This window comes from Carassius carassius, chromosome 27 (genome assembly GCF_963082965.1).
Source record: "Carassius carassius chromosome 27, fCarCar2.1, whole genome shotgun sequence".
In the NCBI taxonomy this organism is placed as follows: domain Eukaryota; kingdom Metazoa; phylum Chordata; class Actinopteri; order Cypriniformes; family Cyprinidae; genus Carassius; species Carassius carassius.
In genome coordinates, this window is record NC_081781.1 from 5530493 (window position 1) to 5554586 (window position 24094).

Consider the following 24094-nt stretch of genomic DNA (forward strand, 5'->3'; position numbering starts at 1 on the left):
GACGTGTAAACAAACTTTGCATTCTAGTCAAATATAACTCATTCTAAGCCATACATAATACTATAAAAGCAGTTTCACCCTAGTATGCTTTGTTTAATTTGTTATTTTTGTGTATTTTTTAGCGCTGATAAATTGTAGGGTATGTGATAAATACTAGCTCCCCCGTTTCTGGACTTGGTAGAACCCAGTAAACGGAAAACGCTGCATGCGGAGGTCGATGACGTCGACCGCCAGTATAAAAGTCCTGTTTTTTTATATTCAACCTTCCCTTGTTCCTGGCTAAATATTTTACACATAAATGTTAACTTTGTAATCGTAAACCTCTCTTATGTATTTTACTTGAAGTCTTAAAACGATGTATTTGATTTCGGACTCTTGTAATAAGGAAGCTGTAAAAAATGAATGTATACTTTTAATATTTTTTTGATTATCTTCAAGAAAAAACATATTTACTTAAATTCTAATTAATGTATACTATACAGTACATAACTTTTACATATTTAAATAAATAAAATGGTACTACAAAAATAATTCGATATTTAAATTATTACAATACATTAAAATGTATGCAATAAAAACACAATTATTAAATATTTATATTTTAATTACAGCCTTTATTCTCTCATATGTTCAATTCTGTAGATCATAAACAGTTTATATATATATATATATATATATATATATATATATATATATATATATATATATATATATATATATATATATATATATATAACAACACATAAACTCACCCCTAATCTCCAATAATCGATTTGTCATTATAAGGTTTATTGTTCTTATATAAAGAAAAAGTCAAATGACAATAAAAGTGTTTATTTTTCCTTGTTTCAGAGCAATATGTGTTGATGTATATGAAAATACAGGCATTTTAAATCAAATGTTCTTTGCTTACGGTTCCTTAAATGGTAAAAGTTGACTCACAGACACACATTATTAAATGTCACAATAATTATTTATTCTTACGCATACACCAGTGATATAAATATAAAATATGCATTTATTTTAAAATTAGTGAGACATCATTATATCTGTGTTGAGACATCCATACAAACAGTTTAATCCTACCAAAATTGATAATGCAGCAGTAACAAAGTCATTACGGTGGCATTCTAAAATTAGATACAGAGGAGACAATACTGTTGTTTTTTTCTCTTTTAACAAATAGTAATTAGCAGCGTATGCACCAGTCTATAGAAACTGCAGTAAATGAAATGTCAAACATACCTATCATCACTGTAAAAACAACAAACCCATTCACAGTAGGGAGAAAAAAAGAACAAATGAAAGGATGTGTCGTTAAATAATATATCACTTTTTTTCCCCTTTTTTGGGGGGGGGGGGGGGTTTGGTCAACATGCTCTTTAATTGCAAAGTCAGAAGGAGAAGTACTGAGCGAACCACTCTTGTCTCTGGGGGTCCGGTGAGGTGACGGGTGATTCTTCTCCTTCAGGAGGGCTGAGGAGAAAAACAAACAGAGAGAGACAGAGATAGAAGAAAAACAGAAAGAAATACAGTCAGAGTTATGAAGAGTTACAAAAGCACTGCTAACTGTAGTCTGAGCTAAACTACAGCTTCTCTTGATACTGAAAACTTCAAAGCATAGCAACCAGTTGATGGTCTTGTTCATGTGTTTTTCTTTTCTTTTTTGTGTGTTTTAAGTGTTTTTTATGAAATTCCAGGAACAATATCAATAGTCCATTACACTTGTAAAAATCTACCATGTAAATATTTATAAACAGTGTTGGGGAAAGTTACTTTTAAAAGTAATGCATTACAATATTGCGTTACTACCTAAAAAAGTAACTAATTATGTTACTTCGTTACTTTTTATGGAAAGTAATGCATTACATTACTTTTGCATTACTTTTTCAATATGAGCAAGGCTTGATTGTTTTTAATATAATAAGTTCTATTTAGGGTAAATGTAAATGCCCTTTCACACCAAAAAGTGTAATGAATAAACTTCAGGCTGAATGAAAAGTTAATTCACGTCTGTAGAGTAGAACGCAGGAGAAGAAGGTTCAACACTCTTCAGCAAGAAGAAAACAATGAAGCACAATTGTTAGTTTATCTAGAGTAATTTTTTGCTTAATAGTATGGTTGAACTGGATCATCAAATGTCAGCAGCAAAGACATTAGTTATTAGAATGGGATTAGATACATTTATGTTATTTAAAATTTCGTTATTTTTTGAGTTTGCATTTCACAGTTTTGATTCATTTTGATGAATACTAAATCAGTTTTTTGCGAGTGGGATGAATGAATGCACATTCACATTTAACCTAGAACTACAGTAACATCATGTTCACACAGCACACTTCTGTACTTCAGATTCCTCACAATATGGGGACAGGAGACATGTCAGCCAATAAATGAAAACAAAGTAACTGGCGTTACTTTTTAGATATTTTCTCAAAAATTAAAAAATAATGTGTTACTTTACTAGTTACTTGAAAAAAGTAATCTGATTACATAACTCACATTACTTGTAATGTTTTACCCCCAAAACTGTTTATAAATATGGTACAAATTATTGTAATATCAACATTCAAAAAACAAAATATTAATTATTTGCTAAAGAAAGTTTTTCTCCTCAGACTGTTCAAAAGCTCAGGTCACAGTAACATTGTTTTAATTAATACTTTTGCTCAGCAAAAAAGCATTTAATTGATCAAAAAATTTATAATGTTACAAGAGATTTCTGTTATGAATAACTGTTGTTTTTCTCCAGGTGAAGTGTGTTGTGTGCGTCTGTGATGTAGTCAACCTCCAGCTCTTTCCAAGGTCTTCTGGAGCAGAACCCGCTTTTAATCCTGATTAATTTAGCCCTCAGGTCAACGTTTACAGAAACACTTTTTATTTGTCCCTCACAACTCTGCTCTTTAAAAGACTGAGACACAAACGTGCCTCTACACTACAGCAGAACATATAATTTCATTGTTTATTCCAAGGAAGGAATTTCTATAAGCTGCAAGGTTTTTCTTTTCTTTTTCAGGTAGCTCAGCTGTATGGTTGAAATGCTTACTGACTGACTGACTGACTGACATCTGGGCTTTTACCACTGACTCAGAACGTTTGCAGTCTGATGACAGCTGGCTGATGCCTCCTTCCTGCTTCTTAAGAAGAGTGTAACGTCTGGAAGTCTGAGATAGAGAAAAAAAGGAAAGAAAGATCGATGGAGCTCATCTATCTATCTATCTATCTATCTATCTATCTATCTATCTATCTATCTATCTATCTATCTATCTATCTATCTATCTATCTATCTATCTATCTATCTATCTATCTATCTATCTATCTATTATCAACTTAATCTTTTTTATTGTTATTTTCAAAATTTTCAAACAATAACATTCCAACTTTAAAGTCACAGTCAAACGGATTTATCTTCAATTCATTTGAAATCTCCTTTCATTTAAATTTGAATTGGAAATCTGTATCCTGTTCACACGATTCAAATTCAGGAACTTAACTGGAATCAAAGATATCAAAACCTGTAGCCCCCGATTTAAAGAAAACCACTTAAAGCCAGTTAATCAGTTTTGATCTTTTGAGACATAAATACAGTATGTACAATACACTCTCCTTAAAAAAAATGCACCCTTAAGGTATAAATAATGTACAAAGGTTTACCTTTTGAAAGGGTACTTCAAGTGACAACTTTTGTATCTTTTTTACTGAGAATGTATGTATGCATCTGTTATGATATTGTGCTGTCTAATGCAGATACTATAGACTGATACATTTGTCATGCATTACACTAATGTGAAAGTTTAAAAAGTTGAATCAGCCACCATACAAGGCAATTATCAGCACTGATATCTTCAGTCAATCTGTTCTTCTGTATTCAAACTTCTGAATCTTTGGTATTCTTTGTTGGAAATATCATCTCTAGTCTCTTATATCTCCAAGGAAATACATGTGCTTTAGTCTCTGATGCCTGAGCTTCAGCAACTCATTTTAACGCTCAATCGAGCATTTACATCAGCCTGTTCAGCACTGATGCAACTTCTACCTGCACTGAGATAATGAAAGTTTAGCACACCTGAAATAGAGCTCATTTGACTTATTTAAAGCATCTACGTGAAAGAATTTTGAATTATATAATTTTTTATGCTTTCTGATGGTTGTTCACACAGCATTCTTGCTCTATTTTACATTATTGGTTTATGTTAAAGTGTTAGACAGATGTTTTTGACACTTGTGACACATCTAGCAATTTTTGTCCTCCTTGAGCATCACATTTTTAAAGACCCAATTAAAATCACTCATTAAATTTGTACAGTCCATTTTTTTATTTATAATTTTTGAGTGCATATGACCGGACAAAACGTGTAAAAATCATATTTTTTCACTATTTTCTCAGGTTCTATATTAATGTCATATATCTTAACAATGAATTGACCATTCGCAAAGACCCGTGTCATGATAGATCGATATACAGATTTGTATAGCACCTCAATTCTAGCAATCATCTTTTCCTCTTTACTAATTAAGGCACGAAATAAACATGAATGAACATCAGAAGGTATCTTGTTTCAATTGCAGAAAGACATCAACACACACCTTTTTTCAAGTTCAAGTCCACCGACATTAATCTACTCTCCTGTCTGGTTTGTATGTCAGACAAAATGGCAGATTCAGCATTATGATTGGTTAGATCGGCTTTCAATCAAACTGCTAACGAAAGATCAATTTTGTTAAATTTAGGAGTACATTAGCATATAAATAGCCTGTAAGCAAACTGTTTTAAAAAAACACTGACATTTATATTAAAACTGGACTTTGGGTACGTTTAATATCCTAATTTTCATTCTAGAGAGCATCTGACCAGACATAAATGTGTAAAATCAATTTTTTTTTTTCTCCATTTTTCCAGACTTTCCATTTACATCTACTAAAAGAGAATTCTCTCAACTTTTAGGATTACATTAGCATATAAATGGCCTGAAAGCAAACGCATATTGAATAAAAGCCACAAAACTCAAGTGTCAAATAACATGTAGCACATATAAAAAAATCATTACTTTATGTAAATGTACTTGATGAAAGTCTTTGACCATTGTGATGCCACTTGCTGTTTAAAACAAACAAACTGAAATTGGCATTGACATATTTCCTATTAAAACAGGACTTAAAGTAGATCAAAAAGTCATTGTATTCATAAAATATTTTAAACAATCTAATTCTCATTTTAGAGAACATTTGATGACATAAATGTGTAAAAATCTAAATTTTTCTCCATTTTCCCAGACTGTACATTTTAAATGGGCATATCTTCTAAAAGTGAATTTGGTCAACTTTTAGGAGTACATTAGCATATAAATGGCCTCGAAGCAAACACATATTGACTAAAAGCCACAAAACTCAAGTGTCAAATTACAAAGAGCACTTTTAAATGTATTTTGAGACCCCAAAGCTCAAGTGCAAGAATACTGTCTGAAATCATAATTCTTTAAAAATGGCAATAGATTTGTGAATATGAGAAAGGACCCCACTTGAATATTAAAAAGTGACTCTAATTCAGTTGCTAAGTGGACCAAGTTCATCCTGACATGAACTGAACCGGATAGACTGTGTGTGAGAGCTACATGAGTGTCTCATGACAAAAGAGGACAACTCCACACAAGTCTATCTTGCTGCTTCACTTGCGCCTCATTTACATTAAAACCAGCATGCAAGGAAACACACGTAATGGTGCTTTAGACGAGATGATACTTCCTGGGTCAAGAGCAGCTGCAACAGTGACAGCAGAACATGCATGATACAGCCACCACTCAAAACATGCCGACTGCAAAAGCAGAGCCATAGGCAAAGGTTTATTGTTGAAAAAGAGTGAAAATAGTGTATTTAAAGAGTGTAAAACCTAAAACACTGTAATTTACATGTTCACACAGATGTAAGACAGTACATTATGGAAAAGGATTTTTCAAATTAAACTATTCATTCTCTCTGAGGCAATGTGGTGTTCAAGAACAATAAAAGACATTATGTGAAAGATGAACCATATAACTTCCATCACAAACAGAAAACACAGAGACAGACACCAACTCCCAGCATGCACTGCAACGGTGGGGACACATGCTCCCATTTGCATTCCAATGCCATTTCCAAAGCTCATGTATGGGACTTCAGAAAGTAACATTAAGCATACATGTACATCAGTGTTAGGAAAAAGCTCAAGTATCCCTTTTATTTGCCTGATGTGGATGCACTGGCTGTGTTCAGAATGGAATACTAAGTACACAGTATAATGCCTGCTACTGTTAGAAAACAATATGAAACAGGTGACAATATGCAGTGAGAATGTTTCAGAAAGCTAAATTGTTAGCATGACTGCATTACACTGCATGTTTAATTAAACAACCAGTATGCAGAAAGCATCTTTTTTTATGTAAATGCATAATTTGGTACAGTGTTGTTCATGACTATAATGAAATAAAAAATAATATTGGTTTTAGTTTTATTAAAACAAGGCTTAAATAAAATTAAATATTACATTAGAAATGAGAAATTAAATTATTAGAAATAAAAACTAAATAAAAAATGTTACCTAATAAAATAAAATAATTTGAACTAGGAATAAATACTAGGGATACACCGATGCATCGATATTTATCGGCAGATTTTTGTATTATTTTAGAGCCATTGGCACATCGCAAACAGCATGAAAAGGGCTGATACTGTTGGTTTATTATATATAACTGCATGGAGACAACAAGTTGCATTTCTGTTGAATAATCCAACGTTTTTTTCTGGGTAAAATAATTAAATACTTGCCAAAACAAAATAAAATCTGTATATTTTATAGTTTGTCAGACGGCATAGTACGGTCTATGCAAACGTAGCACTGATGCATCCATGCCCGCGCTCAGCTGTAAATTCATCAGTTGCAATGGTAATGCACTGGCTTTAGAGTTTATCTGAGGATACTGTATGTCACGAACCGCCAAGCATTAGGCCTACATTTAAGTGAAAATGAAGGACAGGTTATATGCAGCTTTTTGTTTGAAACCAGTGTAGAACACAGATCCACACAAGGTCACATCATGCACCTGCAGCGTTTCTATAAATGGAGAAAACTAAATAAAACTATATTGGCTAAATAAAAAGGAATATATAGGCCTATAGACAAAATATATTTCACTTAAATCATTAACAGATGAACAAAATGAAAGAAAAAAAAATTGTGCTGAGTTTCAGATAATAACGTGCACCAAAGTTCATGTTCATAATTTTTCTTCTTTTTGAGTAAATTAAACACTATACTTTATTTATTATTATTATTATTATTGACCAATTAAAAGTAAAAAAACAAACAAAAAAAACGTTATTAACTGTTATGTTTTCTACTCAAACTGGTTTCACAGAGGAATGCAGGAACAGAAAAGTTTGAATGCAGATTCTGCTCGGCGTGAACCCATCTTTTTTTTTTTTTCTTCTAGTTTAAGGCCTGCTTTAAGCAATTGACCAACATCGGTATAGGTATCAGAATCGGCAAACAGTTTATATTTAAAATTGATATTGGCCAAAATAATAATAATAATAACAATAATATTCCTATCGGTGCATCCCTAATAAATACTATATTAGTATATAAATAAAAAATAAAATGACATTTAGTGTAAAAAGTCATAAAATTTGAAAAATGTAAAAATAAAAAATAAAAATAAGAAGAAAAGGCATGCTCAGTCATCATGGAAAATGAAAGGTTAAAGACCAATGCATTATGGGATACAGTACCCAGTATAACAAACTGTTGAATACCGCACATTTTGTTATATATAGTATACCAGGTATGCAAAATATATTTTTATTATGTGTGTAGTATGATAGCATACCATTCCGAACAAGAGTACCCACTATGAAAATAAACAAAAAAAATCAATGTGAATAATTCTTTGGCGACTTTTTGGCTTGGCAACTTAAATTCTCCTACATTTCCCCCCAAAAAGCAGCACATCCTTCAAATAGAACCAACTCACATGTGAACTGTAACACGGCCCAAGTCTGAGACCAGGGCGACGCACTCATTATTTGAGTTAATTACAGTACTTGTTTCTTCTGATTTCCCACTCTCTGTTAGGCAGAGAGGAGCCCGGGAGATGCAAACACAAAGCAAACCATCAGAAGTTTGGGTGTGCATTTCCTCAGCACATAAAAGGGATACAACAGCTGTCTCTAGAAAAGTGGGCGATCGGTTTTCAGTGTGTTGGTGTGTTTATCCGCTGGCCCTTGATGCAGAGAGCGAGGCGTCTGCCGTGATGAGGTGCGCCTCACCTCGTCAATTTCTTGGCTTCGGTGAGAGGGGTTGGCGGGGGCAGGGGTTTGCTTGTGTTAGGCTCCAGCTGGTGAATGGGGGAGTTGGGGATGGGCTCGAGGCGGTTGGGCTGGGGCTGGCCGCTCTCTGTCCCAGAAGCTTCCACATTGGCCCTAAGATTGGCCGAGCTGCAGAATCGGGTAGCTGATTTGTCGTTCTTTCGCTTTTGCTACATAGGACGACAAGAAAAGCAAACAAAAAGGAAGTTGGGAGAGCTTGACGCTCCATTTTTGAGAGGTTCTCCTAATGATTGTTTCCTAACAAATGCCCACCCTGAAAGTCAAGCTCGCAACACTCAGAAGAGGAAGCATCAGTCGCTCTCAGCCAATCAAATCAAAATGAGTCGAAAGAGATGTGTCAGAGGAAGAGGCTGTTGAAAATTTCAGACTGAAAGAAGAATGGCTTGGAAAGCAAAGAAGAACTGGATGTCTAAACAGGAAGAGAACGCGGAGTAACGAGAGACAGTCACAGGTGAACACACACACACATATATGCACATGTTATCACTGACACTTGGAAGTTACAGAACACAGATGAGGGCAACAGTGAAATATCGGGTCAAACAGAGTGACATTGTTGAGACTGGGTCAGGAACTGCTGTGACGTATGGAACAAACATCATTTTCTCTCAAGCTCTGGAAAAACAGGAAGTTCAAAGGATGAGTCACTCAAAAATGAAAATCCAGTCATCATTTACACACCATCGCTTTGTTTCGAACCTGTATGACTTAGGATCTTATACTGGCTCTATTGTATGCAATTGCAAGGCTTTCAAGCTTCAAAATGGATGCAAATGGACCATGAAAAGTTCATAAAAATAATCTTCTGAGCTTATACGATAACTTTGAAGATCAGAAAAACAGAAATTATTTTTCAAATATGAATCATTTGCATTCATTGAATCACCCAGAATATTCCAAATATAATTTAAAAATATTAAAATAATGGTTTTAATGAAAATAAATCTGAAATGAAATAAACTACAAATATAAAAACCTAAACAAAAATGTAAAAATTTTAAATGTTGCCTCGGCAAATAAATTAAATAAATACATTTAAGTACTAACTTAATTATTAAAACGTACTCGGTTACTAAACGTAACCTCGGTTCTCTCTAGAAGAGCGAACGAGTACTGCGTCTTAGCTAAGACGCTACGGGAAAAGTCTCTTTTCACGAAATACTGAAGCAAAAAATTATCCTTAATTTTGTATTTTTGTAAAGCGCATTTGCAGCAGTACACAGCCATAGGCGAGACGGCTCATTCGCTCATTGGCTTGTTCTGTGGCAACTGCACAGCCTATCGAGCGCGGGCTGATGCAACATCAGACCAATAAGGGCGCTTCGCGCCCTTCTTGCCCCTTCCCGCCGAAACGGGTGTGGCCCAACCTATAAAAGGAGCTCGAAAAGGCTGACTCACCTGATTTATTTCATCGCCGAAGCGAACCAGAGTGAATCGTGCGCACGGCAGAGAACGCAGTACTCGTTCGCTCTTCTAGAGAGAACCGAGGTTACGTTTAGTAACCGAGTACGTTCTCTTACGAGAGCTCTCTCGTACTGCGTCTTAGCTAAGATGCTACGGGAACCCAATATAAAACGCCGTGCGCGCAGGGATAACACACCAATAAACCTGAAGCAACGCCCAGGATTTACAGTGCACAGTCACCTGAGGGACTCACAGAGAGTCCAGGACAGAAAAGGGAAAAAGCCCTCCGTCCCATATCTAGCAGCATCCGTAGATGCGGCAATATGACGTCACACAGCCGAGGCAAGGCCTGACCAATGTGGCAATGCGGGTCTTACGCAATACTGCCCATATAACAGTCGGCAGCGCATAGCGCTCGTGAACTCAGAATTCCCCTCAGGGCCCTGATTCGCCTATACCGACAGCAGCCTTGCTTGCAAGGCGGGAACCTCCAGGTTATAGAACCTGATAAATGTAGACAGCGAGGCCCAACCTGCCGCCATACATATATCCTGCAAGGAGATCCCAGTAGACCACGCCCACGACGAGGCGATGCCTCTTGTGGAGTGTGCTCTGACGCCCAACGGGCACTGAAGGCCCCTGGAAGTGTAAGCTAATGCTATGGCGTCAACTATCCATCTGGATAGAGTCTGTCTCGAAACAGCCATTCCCTTGGAACGCCCACCGAACGAGACAAATAGCTGCTCCGTCTGCCGAAAGGCAGCAGAGCGAGACACATAAGCTCTTAAAACCCTGACAGGGCAAAGAAGACTCGAGTCTCCATCCTCCCCTGACACCGGCAGGGCAGACAGGGCAATAACCTGAGCCCGAAACGGTGTGTTGAGGGATTTCGGCACATAACCATGCCTAGGTTTGAGTATGACTCTTGAGTCATTGGGCCCAAACTCCAAGCACGACTGGCTCACCGAGAGCGCGTGCAAATCACCCACACGCTTCACAGAAGCGAGAGCCAACAAGAATACTGTCTTGAACGACAGATGCTGAAGGCTAATCGATTGGATAGGCTTGAAGGGGGACCTTTCAAGGCCTCCAAAACCGCCGCGAGGTCCCACATAGGGACTGACGGAGGTCTGGGAGGATTCAGCCTCCTAGCTCCTCTGAGGAACCGGATGACTAAATCATTCCTTCCTATTGACTGACCGGACGCCGTTTCAGAAAACGCCGCGATGGCAGCCACATAAACTTTGAGCGTGGATGGGGCTCTGCCCTTATCCAACAGCTCCTGAAGGAAGGAGAGGACCTCCGTCACCTCACAACTAAGGGGTGAATAACCTCGAGCTGTGCACCAGCTGGAGAACACCGACCACTTCGAGGCATACAGACGTCGTTTCGACGGAGCTCTAGCCTGAGTGATGGTATTTAGCACTCCCACTGCGAGATCAGCGGGTAACCATTGAGTGCCCATACATAGAGGGACCACAACTCCGGTTGAGGGTGCCAAATCGAGCCCCTGGCCTGCGAGAGGAGGTCTCTCCTCAACGGTACCGGCCACGGGGCGACATCTGCTAACTGCATCAAATCTGGGAACCATGGTTGGTTCTTCCAAAGAGGTGCTACAAGCAGTATTGAACATCTAATTTCTCTCACCCGTTCTATCACCTGCGGAAGGAGGGAGACGGGAGGGAACGCATAAAGCGGGCAGCAGGGCCATCTCCGTGACAGCGCGCTTTCGTTCTTGGAAAAGAACGCGGGGCAGTGAGCGTTTTCGTGGGACGCAAAAAGGTCCATCTCCGCCATGCCAAATCTCTCCCACAACAGCCGGACTGTTTGCGGGTGTAGAGACCATTCGCCCGTAGGAACATTGCCTCTGGACAGCCTGTCTGGACCCAGATTCTGCAGTCCAGGCACATGCACTGCTCTCAGCGAGCGCACGTTGCGCTGAGCCCAAATCAGGAGGCGCTCCGTCAGCCTGCACAGGTTTCGGGACCCGAGACCGACCTGGCGATTTATGTAGGACACCACGGACATGTCGTCCGAACGGACTATGACGTGGTGATCCTTGATATGGGGACAAAAGCGCGTCAGCGCGTTCTCCACTGCCAGCATTTCCAGGCAGTTGATATGATGGAGCTTTTCCCGTTCTGACCATAGGCCAAAGGACGGTCTGCCTTCGAGCAGCGCTCCCCATCCCGAAGTGGAGGCGTCCGTCGACACCATTTTCACACTCGGGGAAGTCCCCAGGCTTACACCTGATCGGTACCAGCCGTTCGCTGTCCAAGGTGCTAGAGCCGCAACACAGCTCTGATCGACCTTGAAATGCAGCCGGCCAGACGCCCACGCTCTGCGCGGCACCCGAGCCTTCAGCCAGAACTGCAGGGGGCGCATGCGGAGCAGGCCCAGCCGCAGAACCGGAGATGCTGAGGCCATGAAACCCAGCATCTTTTGACAGTGTTTGAGCGACACAGTCGCGCCATAGCGGAAAGAACTCGCTGCACGCTGAATGCCCATCGCGCGCTGTGGTGACAGTCGCGCCGTCATGGAACACGAGTTCAGAACTATACCCAGAAACAGGATCGTCTGACTGGGGTTCAGCGAACTCTTCACCCAATTGACACTGAGGCCGAGCTTCTCGAGGTGATTGAGTAAAACGGCTCTGTGGTCCATGAGCTCCGCTCATGATCGGGCCAGAACCAGCCAGTCGTCCAAATAATTCAGCACTCGTATGCCTCTGAGTCTAAGAGGAGCGAGCGCTGCATCCATGCACCTCGTAAACGTACGAGGAGCTACGGACAGGCCGAATGGCAGGACTGCAAACCGGTATGCCTGGCCCTCGAAGGCGAATCTCAAATATCGCCTGTGGTTTGACGCTATCTGTATTTGAAAATACGCGTCCTTCAGATCTATTGACATGAACCAGTCCCCTCTGCGAATCTGCGCGAGGAGCTTCCTGGTCGTGAGCATTTTGAAACTGCGTTTCATCAATGCCTGTTCAGCTGTCTTAGATCCAGTATGGGCCGGAGACCCCCGTCTCTCTTGGGCACCAGAAAGTATCTGCTGTACAGCCCCCCCTCGCTTTGAGACACAGGCTCTACAGCCCCTTTGCTCAACAGTTTTGATATTTCGGCCCGAAGTATGTGTGCTACTTCTGTTTTGACCGTAGTTTCGACGCGCGCTGAAAAGCACGGTGGGCGTCGAGAAAACTGTAGCGAGTAGCCTCTCTTTATAATGCCTAGCACCCAATCCGAAACCCCTGGAAGCACTGACCATGCATCTGCATGAATGGCTAAGGGCTGGATGCGAAACGCGCTCTGTTGACTGGGCAACGGCGGCGCTCGAGTTTGCTGCGCATCTGAGGCGGGGAGCGCGCTGATCACAGCGGGCAGATCGCTCTTCCTCGACCCCGTTCCGGCGCTTAACCGACTGGAGGGAGGCTGAGCGGGTCCCGTGGGACTCGATATATCTGCGAGTAACCGTGGGCTGCATGTGTGCACTTTTACCACTTTCAACTTGCTGTCTGCCTGTGCAGAATGTACGTGCACGGGCCTCGTTTTTACAGAAGCCCCGCGCCGTATGTGACATAGTGTATGTGGGCACTGGGAAGTGGGCACGTTTACTATGCGGCGCGCTCGACCGATCTGTGTCGATCTTATGTGCGCTAGCCCTGTGTGCAGGGCTGTGCTTACATGTGGAGATGGGCACTGGGTAGTGGGCATCGTCACTGCATTTATAGCACCATCGGCCGTGGCCGGACGAGCATGCACGGGTTTCGTTTTTACAGAAACCACATGACGCGTGTGACATAGTAATTGTGGGCACTGAGGGGTGGGCACGTTTACTATGCAGTGTGCGCGACCGACTTGAGTCGACATTATGGGCGCAGGCCCTGTGTGCAGGGCTGTGCTTACATGTGGAGATGGGCACTGAGGAGTGGGCATCGTCACTACATTTATAGCACCATCGGCCGTGGCCGGACGAACGTGCACGGGTTTCGTTTTTACAGAAACCACATGACGCGTGTGACATAGTGATTGTGGGCACTGAGGAGTGGGCACGTCTACTATGTAGTGCGCGTGATCGACTTGAGTCGCTTTTATAGGCGCGAGCCCTGTGTGAAGGGCTGTGCTTATATGCGGAGATGGGCACTGAGCAGTGGGCATCGTCACTACATTTATAGCACCATCGGCCGTGGCCGGGACACCAGAAATTACACCTTTTTCGGGAAATATCTGGGTAGCCGTGATAACGGTTTTCGTGTGCAGGCAAGTGGGCAACCGTACAGGCTTGCGCATTGCAAACAACGCTGAAACAGTCACAATCTCTGGAAACTGAAACAGCGGCGCGCTTAGGTGAGAGCGCGGCCGCAGCGGAACTCGTACACCGGCGCTTCGATGAAGCAGCCATCGTGTGTAGTGCCGACGCAGCGTCATGCAGCATGCGTAGATGGCTTTTCCAGGATGGCTTCGGGGCTCCCGGCCTCACCGTAATCCTCTGGCGTGGTCGCCGCGGCGCGGGGCGACGGCCAGTAGAGCGAGAACGGGGGTCTCGAGCTGCGTTGCTGAAGCTGTTGTGATAACGGCTTTTGTGTGCAGGCAAGCGGGCAACTGTGCAGGCTTGCGCATTGCAGAAAACGCTGAGACAGTCACAATTCCTGGAACTGAAACAGCGGCGCGCTTGGGTGAGAGCTCGGCCACAGCGGAACTTGTACACCTCCGCTTCGATGAAGCAGCCATCGTTAGTAGTGCCGACGCAGCGTCACACAGGAGGCTTTAGATGGCAACACCGCTTTTGCCGCCGTCCAGCAGAGGGCGGACAAAGGTGCGTCGCTATCGCCTGTTCCACCGGCGGAAGTGAGTGGTAGTTCCTGTTTTTAGCATCATCAGTGTGGAGAATGCTAGTGAGACAGACGAACGAGTTCGTGCTGAATATGGAGCGTTTCAAGCCTTCGCCACCTCTTCGTGAAGCTCAGGAAGAAATGAGGCGGGCTTTGAGAAGTACGCTCATCCGAAAGGGAAATACCATCCAGCCGGGAACGAGAGGGGGGGGCGCTGGTGCAAACCACTCGCGGCCGAGACTCATCGCGGCCAACACGAGCATTCGCCCCGGCTCCTTCTCGATGTCAGCTCGTCTGCTGGGCTTCTGAGCAGAAGGCGCGAGATCCTCGGAGCTCGCCCAGCCCTCACTGCCCGAAGCTAGCGGAGAGCGCGTGTCCTCTTCCCCCGACGCGGCCCTGAGATCGACTTCCTCGGATGACGCGCCGGCAAACAGCGGGCGCTGCCCACCGGGAAGCGATGCAGGGGGGGCCGGTGAAGCAGGGCGAACCGGCGAGCTCAGTTGAGCTGAAGACGGTTCCGGAATCCGCTGGAATCGATGCTTTTACGGCGCCTCAGCGCAGCGGAGAATGCAGGCTCAGAGAAAAAGGCCAGGCGAGTCCTCAGAGTCACCATGGCAACAGCTCGCAGTGGGGGCATCCGCCGTCAGCGAGCGAGCGCTGCATGATCTTCACCCAGGCAGGAGACACAGATGACGTACCGGTCTCCCTCGCTGAGTGGGGCTCTGACGAGCCGCAGGAAGGCATCTTAAAAAAAGACGCGAGCTCTTTTACGAGTGTGTGTCGCAGGGCGAACATAAAGAACAGCTTGGATATAACAGGATTGAAAGGATATAGGCGCCGGATAGCGCAGCAGGAACGACAATGGAAGGCGGCGATGCCAGCAGCTTTAGAATGGCTCGTCCTGCTGATGTGCTTTCTCAGACGGCGCTTGCTTCCTCCGTGATCCAGCGATGCGTGAGCTTCGCTGAAGAGATGAAAAATCAGGTGAGTCAGCCTTTTCGAGCTCCTTTTATAGGTTGGGCCACACCCGTTTCGGCGGGCACCTTATTGGTCTGATGTTGCATCAGCCCGCGCTCGATAGGCTGTGCAGTTGCCGCAGAACAAGCCAATAAGTGAACGAGCCGTCTCGCCTATGGCTGTGTACTGCTGCAAATGTGCTTTACAAAAATACAAAATTAAGGATAATTTTTTGCTTCAGTATTTCGTGAAAAGAGACTTTTCCCGTAGCGTCTTAGCTAAGACGCAGTACGAGAGAGCTCTCGTAAGAGAACTGCTATAACTGAAACTGAAACAAAAGCTAAATAGAAAAACTAAACTAAAAAAATATACAAAAAACATTTAATAACAAACAACAAAATTGCAAAAATACTTGAACTTAAATTTAAATAAAATGAAATATAAAATGAAATTAACTGAAAATATTAAAATACTAATAAATACTTTTGTATATTAAATCATTCTTGCATAAAAGTATTAATACAATATTTTTTGCATAGGCGCTATGGTAGTATTTCATGCCAAGTTTTCAGACTACAAAAATAAAATAAACATAAAATTTAATTCACTGATAAGATTAAGAAAATATATCATACAGCTTCAAGAAAATTGAAAATTGTATGCACTACTTTTATGATACTTTCATGTGGACTTTTGTCCCTTTTATGCTTGAAAGCATCAGTCCCTGTTTACTGCAGTTGCATGGAAGAAACCAACCAGTATAATACATTTTTCTGTTTCCATGCAGGTTTGGTATGACATGAGGGTGAGTAAATGATGTCAGAATATTCATTTCTGGGAGAACAATCCCTTTAATAGTGTGTGTGTGTGTGTGTGTGTGTGTGTGCATGAGCTCCAGCATGCTCCCAGTAAACAGTGTTTCCAGTGAACTCCAGTCCGGCATGTCAGTTGTATTACCTTTGATTGCACCCCAGCAACACTCCATCCTAACCAGGCACAACACATCTACTAAAGTCATTTTCACAGTAAACATAACATATATAATGTTTAATATACAGCTATAGAATATGATTTTTTGTCATGATATTTGTGCAGCTGGTTTGGAACTCCAATTAGCAATGTACACAAGTAATTTATCACTTTTTTGCTTTTTTGTGTCGTGCATGGCTAGAATACAGTGAAAGAAATGACATTCAAGATGAACTATCAAGCATCATTCACTGCTGTCATTTCCAAAACTTAGTGAGCTGCCTCGCTGTCTACTGTCTATGTATTAGACACAATGTAAAGACGGTGTATAAACGTGAACATTCATTTTGTTCAATTTCTTTGTGTTCTGTCAAGTTTTTTTTTTATTTAATCAGAGCATATCCCATGCAAACAGCCAGCATCCAAACTAGATTTGAGACTAATCAGATCACTACATTTTGGAACAGCAACTACATCTTAAACTAACCAACTACCAGCTCCGCACACAAGGACACAGCAGAGTACAAAGAAGAACTCTTACCTTGACAAGAGGGTTAATGACACCAACATTAGGATTTGCGTTGAATATTTTGTTGAAGTTGGTCTCTCTGTTGACAAGCTCCAGCTGGTAAAACTTTTTGTCATCCTGGAAGAAGTAGAATCTCTGATGATATTCGTGGACAACATAACATAACTGACATATGAGCACCATTTGTCTCCAGAACACGTCACTCAACACAAACATCTGCTTGTTAAGTGTTTTGCAAGAATAAATATTTGAATAAAAAATTATTGTAAGCTTTTATTTTAAAAAAAGTATTAAATGTGAAATTATTTAATATATATTTTTTTATTTTTTCTATATGCAATTTACATGTCCATACAGTAAGAAATTGTATCATAACTTGAAAAAAATATTTTAACAAAATCACAAATGTCTGGCCATGACAAAATGTGAATTTAAAATATAAATGTATACATATGAATATAAGCAATATAAAAACATAGGCTACATTTCAATTAAAACAGGATATTTTTGAGTTCCAACCACCACAAAATAATAATAATCTGTCATTATAAGTGACAAAATGAAGCTAAATTGACATTATTTTAATCCCATTTGACATTCATAATGAGTTTTTTTTTCTTTCCATACATTCATTAAATATCACATATTTATGCAAGCCAGTTTTACAATTAAATAAATAAAACAGATGTGGTAATTTTGACAATTTATATAAAAATTCTGGCTTCTTCTGAGAAAGAAAATACCCCACCCCCTAACATGGAGTACAACATAAAAAAGGTGATCTTTTTATCTCGCAATTCTAACTTTTGTTTTCACAATTGCAAGTTTATTTATCAGAATTTTCTTTTCAGAATTATGAGTTTAAATCATGCTGTCATGAGTTTATAGATAATTGTGATTGTCTTATCTCGCAATTCAGTCTGAATTATGGAAAAAAGTCACAATTACCTTTATATATTTATTAATTCCATCCATCCATCCAGTGTCAGAAACAAGCTTTCATACATATCCACATAACTACAAAAGTTATATAATCATCAATATCAAACCATATCTATGTTATTTACATTTCAGCATTTGTTAAGTAATTCAACTTTACTTGTTATCATTTGTATGAGTCACTGATTTGAAGCGGTTACAATGTATCAGGTAAATTAACTGTTTAAATTTAAAATTAAAAACAGCTTAGCCGGTGTATTTTAGCAGGTGCTAGTGCGGTTTTATTGTTGTCTGAATCAAGATACAAGAAACAGATGCCAAACGTCTAACACAGCTATTTTTATGAGCAAAGAAAGTCTTTTTCGTAAACCACCATTGTTTCAAGGAGTGACTTTCATAGAAAAGCATTTGTCACTGTGTTTAGAGTAGGATTAAGTTGGTCTTTTCAGCAGGGTTGTCTGTCCTGAAATAGATCTATCCCTACAGTCTTGAGAGACTCAGGTAATCTCAGCAGAACCTAGCACCCATGGGATACCTCACAGCTGAGAAATTTCACAATAAACCTGCAATATTGTGAATGAGCATGTCACACTTCTTAAAGTGCTCTTACCACCAGTTTCTTGACCAAAGCTTCTCTCTCGGCCACCATATCCTTCAGTTCGGCTATTGTCTGCAGATCTTCAGGCCTGCTCTCTCTGTTCCGGAATTTGTCTTCTGTTCCCTCCAACCTGAAGAGCAAAGACATATGATTTAGGATGAGATTTTACAAACTCTACAACCTTTAAATCAGTTAATCTTAACGTCTATATTATTAACATTTAACACTGTTTTTTATTATTAGCATCGTTTTCCCCAGTCCAATTGCTTAGCAATATGCTAATAATAACAGTTTTGAAATCAACTGAAGTAGCATGCAGAGCACTATTTGTGTAGGCAGTGGAGTTGCTAACTATGTAGAACACTTCAAATTGTTCACTTAAGAGTTTCCATGATTAGGATGCTATCTAGGCAACAAGATAAGTCACATGGTTTAGAAACTGAGCTATCAACCCTCTCGCCACTCTGTTTACAATCAGTCTGTCATCTGTTTGGGCTTGTGACTCATTACTGAGTGAAATTCGACTATTCTGACACTTCAGCTTAGTTAGAGAGCAAAGCTGACGGCTTTGTGCTTTGAACACAGAATGAATTAAACACCACTGGCAATATCACTGTGATGATATTGGCATCTGCCTTTTATTTTCTCTACTTCACATTGTATCAGTGTGGAAGTTAAAATCATCAGCACCTTTGAATAGCCGTCGCTCAATCGTTCTTTCATCTACAGGAATTCTTTGATGATTGGTGTCATCGAGGATCAATATCTCCACCGTTTCTGCATCTTTGAAGGATGTTTCAAAATGTGTGATAAATCTTTAATGAGCATGCAATGTGATGCTTCACCTAGAGGTATACAATGCTAAGATTGATGGCTGTTTTCATATGAAAACCTTCCCTAAGGTCTTCACAACTGCGGGTAATAATGAAACAGAGGCTGTTTCATGAATAGTTTTAAACTGCTGCTAACAGAGGACAAGTTTAACTTAAACTACTAAGGGCATGTTTGTCTATTCATACTAAATAGGTCATTAACCTGGGGCCAGATGGGCACTGCCCTCTCAGATTTACACTCTCCCGCCTCAAGAACACAATTTTAATGCGTCCATATCAGACAACTTCACTTAGACAAGGACATCCATTCATCGGTCCATCCATCCGTCTGTCTGTCTTTCTTTCTATCTGTCCATCTATCCATACATCCTTCCACTCTGTTTATCCATTCATCCATTTATCCAACTATCTATAATTCTTTACATCCTTCCATCCTGTTTATCCATCCATCCAACCAACCAACCAACCAACCAACCATCTGTTTATCCATCCATCCATCTGCTATCTATCTATCTATCTATCTATCTATCTATCTATCTATCTATCCATCCATCCATCCATCCATCCATCCATCCATCCATCCATCCATCCATCTATCTATCTATCTATCTATCTATCTATCTATCTATCTATCATCCATCCATCCATCCATCCATCCACTTTGTTTATCCATCTATTCATACTTCTTTCCATCCATCCATCCTCTCTGTTTATCCATTCATCAAAACAACCAACCAACCAACCAACCAACAAATCAATGACTTCTTCTGGAAATAAATAAATCATTATTAGTTAACCTTGTGTAAAAGCTAAAACTATAAATAAGAAATGACCCTTTTAAACAGATTCATAATAGCGGTTCACTGAATGGGCCTTTCTGAGTAAATAAACACCATTCTCATCAAGCCTATTTTTCCATTTAAAGTGACAGCAGCAAAACAGCGCATGCAGCCTGGAGGGTGCACTTGAGTGGTTACAGTAGAGCAGCCCATGTTCCGCACACGAGGATCACCGCACACATGAAATATTCATGAGACTTAAATAGGTTGAAATTTAAAACTGGTTGGAGGACTCGGTTTAGGGAAGCTTAGCTGTCATAACAATTAATTGCTCAGAGGACAGGACTGTCATTTCAATAGCTTTGTGTTACGTTTAATTAGCTGGCTGTGTGTCTCTACTCCTCAGGGACACCTGGAGATGGCACGCTTAAGAAATGCTGAGGGATACAAGTTGTGACTGCTTCACACGAGACCCCGTTCTGTTCAGTCACAAACTGACTGCTTCTCATACTAACAAATACTCGTATGAGGCAAATTCAAAATAGCTCTCCCTGAAATCATTTACACACTCTCATGTCATTCAAAAACCTGTACGAGTGATTCTTTTGTGGAACACAAAAAGTTATCTTTCCCACACAATGTAAGTGAATAGAGCTGTGAAGATCCAAAAATGACGAAAAAGACAAAAATACACAAATAGGCCTGAATGACTTGTGCACCACATAACCAGGTTTTCTGAAGTCATAAGATAGCTATTTAGTACGACTGTGTTGTACGATTCCTGAACAAATGGCTGGTTCTTTTTTAACCAATTAGGCCAGTAAATAGACTAATAAAAATGAACTCACTTATTATTCAAATGATCTAATTTTGGCAGTGAAAATGAATTTTGTTGTTCCTTAAAAAGGACCAAAGGAATCGTTAATGGAACTCTTAAGAGACTGAATAATCAATAAGAGGAATCGAAACCGCTAGAAATGAGAATTATAAAGCATTTAAGGGGTTTGATTCTGAAAACAGACCAATATTTACTCATTTGTGCTTCAGAATGAAGAAACTCGTTGCATCAAGATCAGCTGCCAGACACTAGACACAGACACACAGACAACTAATGGCATTTGTCACTGAATAATGCTTTAAATTGGTTTAAATGTCACACCAAGTTATCACATGTTCTCAGAATACTTGGAATACAGAACATGGACTACTTTTATGGTATGTTTTTGGATCTTAAAAAGAGTTGCATTAATATCTACCCTTTTATTTTAGTGAAGAAAGTAAGTCATACAAATCTGGAACTACAAAGGGAATGAATAAATGATAGAATCTTCATTTTTGGGTGAACAATTCCTTTAAGATCAGTCCTTCACACCCTTTGTCTCATGAACACACAAAAGAATCGTTTCCAAAGATGGATTTGATAAATGATTCATTAAAAACACTAGGATTTAAATGAACCTCAGATATTTTGCACTTTGTTAAACGCAACTTTTTTCTTTCCCTGGTATTTTGTGGGCCATGGGGCCTTTCCATGTCATGACACACACGCTTCCAGAATCTAAATTATTCATTATCATTCTCAGTTGTGAATGCTGAGCGGATTCAGGCAGTCAGATGAACTATTTTTATATGACAAGATGTTCAGTAGCTGGATGTCTTGGTGTTCTCGTTCAAGTAAACCTAAATTAGGTCACCTCTGACAGCAATATCTACAGTCAAAGAGCTCTTCTACAACCCTGCCAGCTTTCTATATTTATATATCCACACATGCATATACACCGACAAACACCCCCTGTTCGTGTAAGGCTGTCTTTCTGACTCAAATTCATCTAAACATGTTTATCATGCAAAGTCTGTAGCAGATAAATAAAATTGACAATTTGAAGCAAAAATTAGAGTGAATACAAATTAACTGGGACATTTCCCCATTCATCTATATGAAAAAAGTGTCCTGATTTACATGTATTCAACTTAAATAAATTATTCACATCTAATGCAATAATATTCATAAAAATTTCAGAAACCACACATAATCCCAATTAACTAGACACTTCTTACAATGCTCTTATACACTGTTAGATTACTTGTAATCTATTTTCAAGTAGATTTTTCAATAGATTACAACTATGTAATCCATACATACTTGTATGTTTTAAAAGCAAACACTACTATTTTAGTCTTTTTAACTAAAAAGTCATTTAAATCAATGTATTACTTGACATTTCTTTGTAATTATTTGTGAATTTACTAGAAAGTTCTAGTAAAAAACAGTTTCTATACCTAATGTTTTCAGTGTAATAATGTCACATATATATTGAAATCAAATCATTATCACTTTTAGTACAAAAAACTTTTTGCGGTAATCATAGCAGCAATAAATCATTAAATGATGGAGAAGAGCATTATTTACACGCTTGCTTCTCCATATGAACAATGTCCTTTGTCAGAGCACAAAATAGCCCTTATCCAAACAGGAAAAGTACACATAAACCGCATGTTTCGTAGCTAAAGGCATCTGCTACTCTTATCTGAGCTGCTTTGACAGGGTTGTGAGTTCTCGCTAGATATATATCTAGATACTGTATCTTCTCTGTCTCCCTCCCAGCATCTCTTCAGAAAGATTGTCCTCATCTTTTGCCTCTCCACAAACCCCTCTGAGTCTATCCCCTCACATTCTGGTGTCATTTTGTTCGAATTCAAGATGTTTCATAGCCTCTGTCACCAAATGGATGTAAACACCCAGCCAAAACTAAAGTTACCAAAGCTTCATCCTCCAAAATAGGCATAATGTACTGTATATCGCATGCGGACTCACAGGATCTGCAGGGCAGAGATCTTGTCCTTCAGCAGTTCCTGGGCCTTGTTGAAGTCTGACAGCATGTTTTGTGTTTCTCTGTGGTGGAGAGCGTTCAGCTCGGTCATCTCACGCTCGTGCTTCTTACACAGGTCCTGCTCATGAGCTCTGTGAATACAAACACACACACACACACACACACACACACACACACACACACGTCACTCTCAATGACTCTACAAAGCTCTCTGTAACCACACAGCACTACAGCTGTAGGCCTGAAGGACATTTCATCCACATGGAAATAATTGAAACATACATGATACACAATTATATTTGCATATATTATGTAGTATATTAAATCTATTGTATGTAATACTTCTAAACTGGGAAATTCATTATCTCGTTTAGATTCAGATTCATACTGGTTCACTGTTCATGCATGAACAAATAAATACATTTTATTATTTACCTGCACCACCATTCAAAAGATTTCATATTATTGTTTTTGAAAGAAGTCTTGTTTGCTCACCAAGGCTGCATTTATTTGACTGAACATACAGTAAAACAGTAATATTTTGAAATAAAACAATTTAAAATTACTGTTTGCTATTTCAATATAATATAACATGTAATTTATTCCTGTGATGCACAGCTGAATTTTCAGTCCTCAGTGTCACTGTCAGTGTCAAACCTTTCTTATTGGCAATATTACAGTATAATTGTTTTAAAAAAACATATTATTGTGGAAAGCATGATGCATTTTTTTCAGTATGCTTTGATGAACAGAAAGTTCCAAACAACTGTCACTTTTGAGCAATTGAATGTGTCATCGTTGAATAAAAGTATTGTAAAATGTATTAATTATTTTTCTTAACCTATACATATACACATATTCTTTCTTGTTTTATGAGAAAAAAACTGTGTTACATTGACGCTTAAAAAAAAACAAACAGAAAAACAATTTGCTACTGGGGTAAGAAAATATACTTAAGATATGTTCTATGAAAACAAGGCTTATACAAATGTTTTTTTAAACATAGTTTACAACTGCTTGGAGGACTAGTTTGAGAAAATAGATTTTGCAGTATAACCCTCAA

The 24094-nt window shown here is 39.7% G+C and overlaps 2 protein-coding genes across 4 annotated transcripts in view; one reads left to right on the forward strand and one right to left on the reverse strand.

The window, feature by feature from the left end:
* Nucleotides 1-24094, forward strand: part of LOC132106525 (dehydrodolichyl diphosphate synthase complex subunit nus1) — a 314847-nt gene that overhangs the window by 188707 nt on the left and 102046 nt on the right. The gene's annotated exons all lie outside the window — the stretch shown is intronic.
* The window catches only part of LOC132106524 (protein FAM184A-like), a 141938-nt gene continuing 119209 nt past the window's right edge, over nt 1366-24094 (reverse strand). Inside the window, exons 15-20 of one of the 3 annotated variants that reach the window (XM_059512282.1) lie at nt 23016-23162; nt 18601-18718; nt 17064-17168; nt 8302-8510; nt 3051-3164; nt 1366-1476 (exon numbers count right to left, since the gene is read on the reverse strand). In XM_059512282.1, coding sequence (XP_059368265.1) covers nt 3077-3164; nt 8302-8510; nt 17064-17168; nt 18601-18718; nt 23016-23162 — 667 coding nt within the window. In that variant the 3' untranslated portion in view covers nt 1366-1476; nt 3051-3076. The remainder of the gene's footprint in view (nt 1477-3050; nt 3165-8301; nt 8511-17063; nt 17169-18600; nt 18719-23015; nt 23163-24094) is intronic. The other 2 variants (XM_059512283.1, XM_059512284.1) reach the window with 2 other exon arrangements.